At 38.6% G+C, this 10,907-nt stretch overlaps 1 protein-coding gene across 1 annotated transcript; it reads left to right on the plus strand.

Annotated features, from left to right (window-relative positions):
* Window positions 1–1,903: 1,903 nt before the first annotated feature.
* LOC119012176 (sphingosine-1-phosphate phosphatase 1-like) lies at window positions 1,904–10,381 on the plus strand. The gene is made up of 3 exons (XM_037085731.1): window positions 1,904–2,935; window positions 7,690–7,779; window positions 8,574–10,381. Exons 1-3 carry the CDS (start codon window positions 2,255–2,257, stop codon window positions 9,123–9,125), a joined length of 1,323 nt encoding a protein of 440 aa, XP_036941626.1. The 5' UTR covers window positions 1,904–2,254; the 3' UTR covers window positions 9,126–10,381.
* Window positions 10,382–10,907: the final 526 nt, after the last annotated feature.

The following is a 10,907-nucleotide window of genomic DNA, read 5'->3' on the forward strand; positions in this document are numbered from 1 at the left end:
TGAATTAAAGTAGATGTTTCACTTTAAAACTATGTGTTTAAAGATAGACTGATTTCAAAGTCTCCTCCAGTCAAAAATGCATTTTTCCTCTTGATCCTACAGTTGAGTTTCTCTGTGATACGAAGAATGACGTGTGTGCAGAATTTGACCGATGCAATCTGTTTTCACACATCCATTGCTGAAACACAGGAAACACAATGATGGTGATGAGGAAACGTAAAGCCTCCAGTGCACAGACACTGAGAATGTACTACAGAATGAGGGAGGAGACATCTTGTGTCCAGCAGTCAAAACTTGTTAAATGAAAAATGTTTTTTAAATACATTTTAAGGATCTAAATTTTAGCTATAATTTTTTTCCTTGCAAAAAACATGACAGACACTCATCAGATTTTGTTTTATATGTCTTATTACAGCTGTGGAGGGGCTCATTAACTACTTTATACTTTATATTATTGGGTAGTTACAAAGCAATATAAAGCAATTCACCATAATTCTGTAAAATTATGTCAACCCATTAAAGAAAATCCATCAGTTTATCAAAAAAAAAAAAAAGAAAGAAAAAAGATATATATATATATATATATATATATATATATATATATATATATATATATATATATATATATATATATATATATATATAAATGTTTTTAAATAAAATGCATGGTTTTCACTGGACATTTAAACTTGCAATATGAAAATGGGCTGTTAATTAAAGCTGTCAGACATGTAACACAGTAAAACAACAATATTTAGCCTCTGAGATGTCCTGATATTTAAGCAGTAAAGTACTTGAGTAAATGCACTGTGTTACTTCCCACTGTTTGTATGTATTTAATGTGAAGTCTAAGGAAAATGGTCACTATTATCCCCAAACTGTGAATTGGTTTCACAAAACATTCACAGCCACATTTATCTATACTTTATGACAGGATAAAATGAGTCACAACACATGTGACAGACAACTTGGATAGATATTTACTTGCTCAAATACAAGGAAGATCTTTTTTTTTTTTTTTACATAAATCTTGTGCAAATGAGGCTCATCAGTTTTTACAAAGAAAACTTTTATTTTGAAGGACACTCCACTGAATTTCCGGAGCTGTCCTGCTATTATTGTCTCTGGCTTCTCAGACTGTCCTGAAGTGTTCTTGATTATTATTATTATTATTATTATGGCTCTTGACGAGATTCATTTGTATGTAAATGTTTCTTTTCACTCTCTAGGCTTCAACCAATGTCTCTCGGCCAGTCGCATTTAAGAAATAAAAAAAAACACTTTTTTTGTCACTGTAAAATGTTTGTAATCTTGCGAGGATGTATACGTGTGTGTGTGTGTGTGTGTGTGTGTGAGGATAGAGAGAGAGAGAGAGAGAGAGAGAGAGAGAGAGAGAGAGAGAATGGAAAAAAATCAAGTAAAGTCAAAAGTAACTAGGAACAACTGTATTATCTCTATTGTATGACCAGCAAAATTATATGATTCAATAATATTCCAAAGTAGAGCATATCACACCATAAGTGATTGTTCTTTAAATGCTAACAATAATAATGATAACAACAACAACAACAACAACAACAATAATAATAATAATAATAATAATAATAATATGCTGATAATAATTCTTGTACAAGAGTAACATTTTGAATGCAGGAATTTTACTTGTAATGTGATGATTTATATTGTAGTATATGAGAATACTCGTAAGTCAATGTAAAACATATTTCTGTATATATACGGTATACTCTGGGTTGGCCAGGTCGATTATTACTGTAGATTCAATATTCAGCATTTTCTGAGGACTACTGAATTATATTTTACACGTGTAGTTCAATACAACTCTAGCAGGGGGCAAACGTGAACATTTTGAAGGTTAAGTGACGAGTATTAAGTCAAACGAAGAAGAACTGGAACCGTAGAAGAAGAAGAAGACGGTTGAAAGCAGGATATAACGGCCTTGACGCAGTTATCGGGCTGTGTGTATCAGGATACACTGAGAAGTAATGGTTAACTGTAACGGACTTTGGATGCTGTCGTCTCAAACCTCCACGCCGGTGTACAAGGTCTGTGTTTTGAATGCGGTGACCAGGTAGTGGTGAGTGTTAGGTGCCCCGCGCTGTTAGCCAAATCTCTCCTTGTTTCTTTTAATGCAGCGGTCACCGAGCTCCGCTTCTCCTTAAGCTCACCCGACGAACATGAACTCCATTTTTTACGACGGAACAGTGTTGTGTGTTTAAATAATCTACCCGAAGTCATGGCGAACGACTTTGTAAAGACATTTGTACAGATGTGCAATTATCTCCAAGACCCGTCTCATGTAGCGAGGTTCCAGAATTTATGCGGCGTTAAAGGGACATTTCCGGTTAAAGCGACCAAGCCGGACGGCGGACAGTCGGAGCCGGACTTTCCCGGGCTGAGGAAGAGGGTCCAACACGGGGAGCAGGGCTCGGACGTGACTGTTGGGAATGGAGCAACCGGGGATGCGACCGCACCGCAGGTTAACGGGATGCAGGGTGATACGCCCGATGGTGCATCAGCTAATGTCGATCCGGACACCACCAGGGCGAAACCGCTCCGGAAAAACTCCCTGACCGGAGACGTGGGCCAAGAGTTCCTGGTCCACAACAAGTTTCTCTTCTACCTGTTCACGTTTGGGACCGAGCTGGGCAACGAGATGTTCTTCATCGTCTTCTTCCCCTTCCTCTTCTGGAACATCGACGCCCTGGTGAGCCGGAGACTCATCGTCGTCTGGGCCTGGAACCTGTTCGTGGGACAGTCCACCAAGGACATGGTCCGCTGGTCCCGGCCGGCGTCCCCTCCTGTGGTGAAGGTGGAGGTCTTCTACAACTCCGAGTACAGCATGCCATCCACACACGCCATGACGGGGACAGCCATACCCTTCTGTCTCTTCATGCTGACCTACGGACGCTGGCAGGTGAGCAGCTTGTCAAACACGCAGTTTCAAAGTGTCAAATACAAGTAAAACAGCAGAAGATGTGCAGATGTACAGCTTGTGTGCAATAGAAGACATGACAGGTTTGATTACTGTGCACAGGGTCACTGTTTGGCAATTAGTTTGTTACTAATCGATTAGTCAGTGTAAGTCGATTGACAGAAACAGTTTTGATTATCAGCTAATCTCAACTTTTTAGAATAGATGAAGAAAAAAAAAGAAGTAAAAAGAACTGGTTCCTGTTTTTCTTTGTCTCAGTTGAACATGACCATGTCAGATTTGAGAAGTTGTGGTGGCTATTTGTCTCTATTTTTTATTTATTTATTTATTTATTTATTTACTTTGTAAGGACTGCACAGTGTTTCCCCTACAATCAGCCAGGAGTGGTGGACCCCTACAGTAACAACATCTCAGCTACAGCTACATACATTGGGAAATTGAAGTCTAATCTACTTAAACAACAAATAAAACACCATTAAGCATTTAGGTGCAGTCAGTCCAAACTCAAAGCGTTTGTAGAAGCGGCCCTTTTTAATCATGATCAATTAACAAAAATCACCAATCTCAGCGTTGCACTCCACTTGTAGCACTACTACAAAACCCTAAACCAACAGGGATAAATGTGGAACAAATACCAACAATTACCCACTGTCTACAGCTACAAAACAATAATAGAGGAATCACTGAAATTAATGATTAATCAGTTAATCAAGAGCTCTGATAACAGGTGAAATGATCATTAAAAGTCATCAGAAATTGCAGCCATAGTTTGCTGAATCTGTCAAGTGCAATATAAGATACAGGTTTCCCCCCGAGGCAAGCCACACAGATCCTCATTCACCTAGTCTCTTATCAAATGTGTCCAATGACTGTTGAAACAGAAATCCACCGCGGAAGCCTGAACTGAAATGATAAGGTGTCTCCATTATTGCCAATTATGTCCTTTTCTGTATGGCCTTGAGACAAAAAGTAGTTTTAATACCTTTTTTCACCTAACATTACCCCTTCATGGTGCATATTTGTGTGCAATTACAAAAACACACAGCACACTGGGACAGTACTCCATTTGACCTAATGTGGACTTAAACACAGCAGGATGCTTGCACAAAGAGTGGGAGGAAGAGGAAGGTCAATAGGACGCATAGCTCATTTTAAGCCCCAGGGCCCCTCTAGTGTTAATCCAGCCATGAGCCAATACACAATGAGGAGCTGAAATGTGTTATTACAGATTACAAGGCGCAGCTTGATGCATCTAAATCAACAAATATCACACTGTTACTTGAATGTTTATAGCCTTCTTCCCTTTGTATTAGAATTCAGTGGTCTAGCCTTGAGCCACAGGATATGAACATGTTTTGATAACACACAGGGAATGTGGCCAGACGCACTTAAGTCCCAGACTTCTAGAGCCCAGAGAGCCACCGTTTGCAACATCTTTCCACATCCAACATCTTTCAGTATGATTGTTTGGTCTTTTTTTAAAATTAAGATTACAGAGTTCCAAGAAACACACAGGACGCCTGACTTACTAAGAAATGAAAAATCCACATGACATTTTCTGCGGGCCCCTCAGTGCCAGTGAGGGTCGGTGGGTTAGTCTGGACAAAGGAATGAAAAGTCACAGCCTGCCTTTTAGTTACTATTAATACTTGTTGCTCAGTTTCGTCTGAGCACAAGAGACATTCTTCTGTTTTATCAGACTGTAAGTCTGCAAGAATGTGTCCTGTCCACAACAGGGTGTGTCAGACATACAGGTGAAGAGTGAGGAGGTAGCATTGTTTTTTCTACGATGTCAGCGACACGGAACTAGTGAAACTGATGTCGAGGAAGAGACATTGTCGAATGAAGTTTCAGTAAATATTTTGGTCTTGGGTATCAATGGACTTTTGACTTTTCCTGTAACTTGAGTGTCTGCTCTGGTAAAAGGCCCAGTATAGGGTCATAACTGGCACCAAAGAAATCATGGCGACGAAGGCTGACCGTTACATTGCCTTGTGTCACGCGTGTCTCAGTCAAAAAGCTGCACCTAAAAACAGCAATGATTATTGAATAGTTTGTTTATTCTATGCCTGCATGAGTGGAAATAACTCCCGGATATACATGCTGATATATGTTAAAGCAGCGACACCACTGTTGTAAAATCATTGTTACTACAGCAACAACAGCAAATCAGAATGATTTTCTCTCAAAGACAGGCTCAACCTCCAATTCTACATGCTCAATTGGCCCAAAAGCCAAAAGACTCTCACTGATGGTCGACTGTGGGCCTGGTGTCTCAGGGTCCCAAGATGGAAGAAGGGGGTGGGGAGGCCTACTCCACATCTGGGGAGTTAAGATAGAGAAGAGTGTAGTGTACTATCAGCCGGGGAAGAGCATGGTGTATTATCAGCCAGGTTAGAGAGCTCAAAGCAGTGAAACTTGTTCACCCACTGATAGGACTGTTGCAGTTGGGATTTTCCACCAGCAGCATTGTGCAAAGAGATTTTGAAAAAAGAAACAAAAAGTAGAGCAGCAGTAGATCTACTGCCTGCATCACAAACCCAGATGAACCAAAATGACATAGATATTCAATTTTCATGTCTTTACTGTTGTAGCACTGGTTCAAGCAGAACAGCAGGTACTGACATTTAATATGCAAATAACAAAAAACAACTTGTAAAGGAGAAATAGCTCAGTGGTCTCTGTCATCCTCCATGAGTGAGTGCTTATGATAAAGTTTAGCTTCTCCAAAGTTGTTTGCCAAATGGGTTCAATAAAAATTTGAATGGTTTCAGATTCAGATTAGCACATTCAGTACTGAAATTGGATTCAGTAAACAGATTCAGCACTGTATTCTGATCGGATAAAATGCTGTAAAACCCCAGCCTAGCTGTCTGTATGCTATTTGTGAAGTGATGCTTGAATGACGCACAATGCATTCATTTCTTGTCTTTTGGAAGTGCACATGTATTTCCTTTAATACAAATATGTTTAGTAATCTCTAAATCAGCTTGTCCCTGCATCCAGTGCACTCTGAGTAATGTAAAAAAAAAGATGCATCAGAGCTATTCTCTCTAAATATTACTGTGACTTTAAAAGTTAGTCTGTACCCTCTACACTCACAACTTGTTAAAATTTCATTTTTTAAACCAAGAACAGTTCATGCGAACTGTCTGAACTCCCTTGGTGTCATCAGGTTCACTGATTTCAAAGGCCGAGTACCTGAAACATTTCAGAGAACGGGGTCTGAAGAGTTCACAAAAGATAAGATGCACTCAGAGTGTCAGACCAGTAATGCTAGTTAGTCATGCTGGTGGTGTGGCTCAAAAGAAGGTTGACCTCTTTAGTACAGACCTGAATATCTAAACAAATGTTGGATGAATTGACATGAAATTTGGTGTAGATGTCTGTGACCTTGGTGATCACGTGACCACAAAGTTCTTATGTGGTTTAATGTGATCTTCATTTCCTCCTCAGGATTTGTAATCAGTTTATCTCACAACTTTTTACGTAGGTCATTGCCATGTGAAAGATGTAACTTGTCCAATACTTTGATGATTAAATACATGCAAACTGAGGAGCCACACTTTGTTGTTTAATTCTTCTAAATAACAACAAATGCATGCTAGGGTAAGATGGCTAACATGCTTAGGTACGACAGCTAACACAATACTCCCTTAAAACTTGGTATTTTACCAGCAGGCTCTGTGAACAAACTGGTATCCTATAAATGTGTAGAGTGGTCTCACACTTGTATATGCACACGGAAAGTGATAGTCTGCCTTGTAAGTAGGGTTAGGTACCAAACTCTGTGCTCTCAAGGGTACCGACAGAATTACATCTGTAATACCCAGCACCTGTTCACTTTAAATCAAAGCATGTAAAAAAATGGAGGTCAGTACCACCTAGTAGAAACAGTCTCTCCAGCTGCATAATGATTTCTGTTCCTCAGTTTCTTCCTTCATTGGGTGGTTAATGGTTAAGTTCTACATCAAGGCTTTCTGCTGGAAGCCTTTTGGAAGTCCAGTGATGTAGTAAAAAAAGACAAAGTCCACACAGGGAGCCGGGCGTGGTGCATTAATTGATCGAATTCTGGGGTTCGTGTCCAGTCTGAAACCAAAGGTCACTGGTGACATTTTTTTATTTATATATATATATATATATATATATATATATATATATATATATATATATATATATATATATATATATATATATATATATATATATATATATATATATATATATATATATATATATATATATATATATATATACACACACACACACACACACACACACACACACACACACACACACACACACACACACACACACACACACACACACACACACACACACACACACACACACTACTATAAAATTAATTAGGAAAATTAGTGGTCAGGGTAAAAAACCATCACATAGTCTATCTTGGGAATAACACAAAGATTTAGATTAGGTTAGATTTGGGTTTTTTCTAGTGACAAGACAAGCCAATGTGAACAGATAGTTACACCTGAGTTGAAAAGTTTTTAGGGAGTCCCTCATGACCATAGACAACATTTGCATGTTTGTATTGTCATTTTGAACATCTTGGCATGTATTTGTGCAAAATGCTTGAGCGAGCCACCTCATAGAGCTCTTCATTGCATATTTTGGTGTATCTTTTATTTTTGAAGACTTATCTTCAGCCATCTTTCTTAATTCTCTGTCCATTTTTTAATGCCATGTCTTTTATACTCTCTCTTTCCTAGTACCCCTTCCTCTTTGGCTTTTGTGTGGCTCTCAGCTGGAGTGTCCTGGTCTGTGTGAGCAGAGTCTACATGGGGATGCATTCTATTCTGGTGAGTATATTAAATAAATTATAACTCACTAATGAGGTTGACCTGAGCTCAGTCAGATATGTTCTTGAGCGCTGCTGCCTTCAACTTCTGGTGTCATTAATTGTATGCCATCATTATCATATGCTCCTCGGATGGTTGTAAATAATGGCATGACTCCAGTTTGCCTTAACCTGCATTTCATTCTTTTGATACATGATGGAGGACAGTAGTCTTGGCAACAGATTTACAAAGGTGTCATTGAAATATGATCTTTGCATATATTACATTTCTGTTAGTGGACACTATTTTTTTCTTAAAGATTTTTACATAAATGCATCATATTGATATGCGTAAGACACACTCGTGCCCCATTTCTTAAGTTTATAACCTACACAGGAGCTTAAAGTAAATTATTTTTCAAAGATTATCTGTAAATGGAGCCCATAAACAAATCAAAGCCAGTGGAGAAAGTTAGATTAGATTTGGTGGCCAGGCAACTGATGTTCTTATATAATGTTTATCTTTTGCAATCCTCCTGTAATAAAAGCCATTTGATAATCAGCACCTCACCTGATATTTTTCACGTGAAGGTGTTTTATGATTCTATGGAAAGATGGACAGTGGCTGATATTAGTGTTACGTAGCGCCACCTACAGGACAGGAAGCAGAAACATTTTTGTTTGTTTTTCTCCCTTATTTGTCAACTAGGTAAATCAATCATGTATTTTTAAGTGTGCTAATATGAGTTTGACCCTGAAATTTACGTTCATAGTGTGTATTCCTGGTTTACATTAATTTATGTCCCTGTGTTGCAGGAGGTAATCACTGGCTTCCTGTACACCCTTCTTATTCTAGCCTTCTTCCAGCATACTTTGGACAAGATCGACAACTTCTACATGACAGACCGCTATGCTCCACTTGTGATTATTGTGTCACACGTGAGCCTTGGACTTGTGGCTTTCACCCTAGATTCCTGGAGCACCTCTCGGGGTGATACAGCTCAGGCTCTGGGCACTGGGGTCGGAGCTGCTCTGGCTACCCATGTGAACTACCAGCTGGGGCTGATGCAAGATCCACCGCTGTCCTCACTTCCTCTAACTTTACCACCAATCACTGTTAGCTTGGTGGTTCTCTCCCTGCTGCGCTTCTTCATTGGAGTCGCTGTCATCCTCATCACAAGAATGGTTATGAAAGCAGTGACTATTCCGTTCTTGTGTCGACTGTTCGGGCTGCCTTCAGATGATGTAAGACAGGCGAGGCAGCACATGAAAGTAGAGTTGCCGTACCGTTACATTGTCTACAGTGTTGTTGGTTTTAGTTGTGTCTGTGTGGTGCCTCTCCTCTTCAGGATCTTAAACCTCGCCTGAGTGTTGTGTGCAAACTGTCATTTACTGCTGACATGTTCTCCTACATGGTGAAGTCATACAGCACTTGGAAACATGCTGCTTGTCTTGACTCTAGAGTCTCTGTTGCTGCATGACAGAAACTGATTTAAAGGATAACTGTGGTGATTTTCTATATTTTTTGTATTGTCAATAATGATTGCCTCTGTGCCATAGAGCTTAATTGTTGACCAAGAAGTATTAAACGTGACACACTGTTGCACTGGGTCACATGTTTCCTTCTTTATGATGAGCATGGTCACTGCAGTTTATTTTGAGCTGATCCCACATACATCATATATCAAATGTTTTTAGGGAATTGTGTAGCCTTTTTTTTTTTTTTTTTTTTTTTAAAGAAGAGAAATATAGATTTGTGACCAGTTTTGAGAGGGTTAGCTACCTAACTTGCCTCTTCAGTATGAGGAGTTGAACAGTATTAGAGGGACAGACTTAGATGTTGTTTTTGGTCGTCTCTCTGGATTTGTTGACAATTACATCAATATAGCTCATTACCAACCTTATCCTCTAAAGATCCACCTGTGGTCGACTTGTATGAACATCAACATTTTATTGGAGAATTTCATCCTTTAAGAATAAACCAAACCATGAATCTGTAATGTGTGAACAATGCTTTTTGAAATCTGAAAAAGACTCATACTTTATTTTCCCTCTTTGAGAAGATTTGTTTGATCAGTGCAGTTTTTCTACTTTACCATAGTCAGCATTATCTCATTGCCTACTTTTTGTATGTTCTTTTGCTTGTTTTCAAAAGCATTTGTAATTTTGGTCCTAATGTAAGTTAAGTGCTCTCTGAATGATTAAAGATCATAAAATTAAAGTAACAGATATTTTTGATAAAGTATTTTACCATTGTAACTAATTTAAACTGAATTGTTGAAATCTTAATCTGTATAATTCATACTTGATTTCTACGAGTGGTATACAAGAGACATGTCTGCTGCTTTTCCTTCCTCTACAGTATAAAAACACTGACTCTAGCACTTGTCTAAATGTTTTGATTGTTGTTACTGGCTGCTGTAATGTTCAAATAATGCTTTACTCAAATATCCATGTCAGAATATTATAGCTTGGGCGTTTATACTCCTATCATAATACTCATTAAATATATATAGGTCTATTACTGCAAACAATTCTGTCATGTTTTTCTGTTATGGAAAGACTTTATGCTTTGGAAACATGGAATCAAGGAGAATAAAATATTCTGAAAGAGAACAAGAAAACATTTTCAATGCATTTGCCTTAAGTGTATCTTTCATGCAAAAATATTCTGAGAGGGTAAATCAACCAGTGAACCTGGGGCATTAGACCAGTGTGACCTGCTCTTCTTTGACAACTGGGTCATGGGTTTTACTCCCTGTGCCCATTTAGCACATTGGGCACATGCTTAACCTTTGAACAACTGAGATAAGGTTTTAGGTCTTTTATCTGACTGTTATCCACGTGTCCATCCAGCCTAATCACAGATCTTCTCTGTGTTGTCCTCATTGTTCCCCATTGAGCTTTGGGTGATGGCAGGATTTTAGCAACTAAATCTAAAGAAATCACAAAGGTCAGTACAAGGCCTAGCTATTCCATAGCAGTCTATTACCATTTTACATTTATTAGCTGTTATTGTCAGTATTTCACCCTGTAATACTCAACAGAAATTTAACCCAGTGCAGAATTTATTTTTCCAAGGCTAAAACCTGTTCCTTTTTCACATAGCTGTTTCATAATGAGGTGTTATCCAAGCCCAACTTTAAAGCT

The sequence above is a fragment of the Acanthopagrus latus genome, chromosome 22, assembly GCF_904848185.1.
Source record: "Acanthopagrus latus isolate v.2019 chromosome 22, fAcaLat1.1, whole genome shotgun sequence".
Taxonomy (NCBI): domain Eukaryota; kingdom Metazoa; phylum Chordata; class Actinopteri; order Spariformes; family Sparidae; genus Acanthopagrus; species Acanthopagrus latus.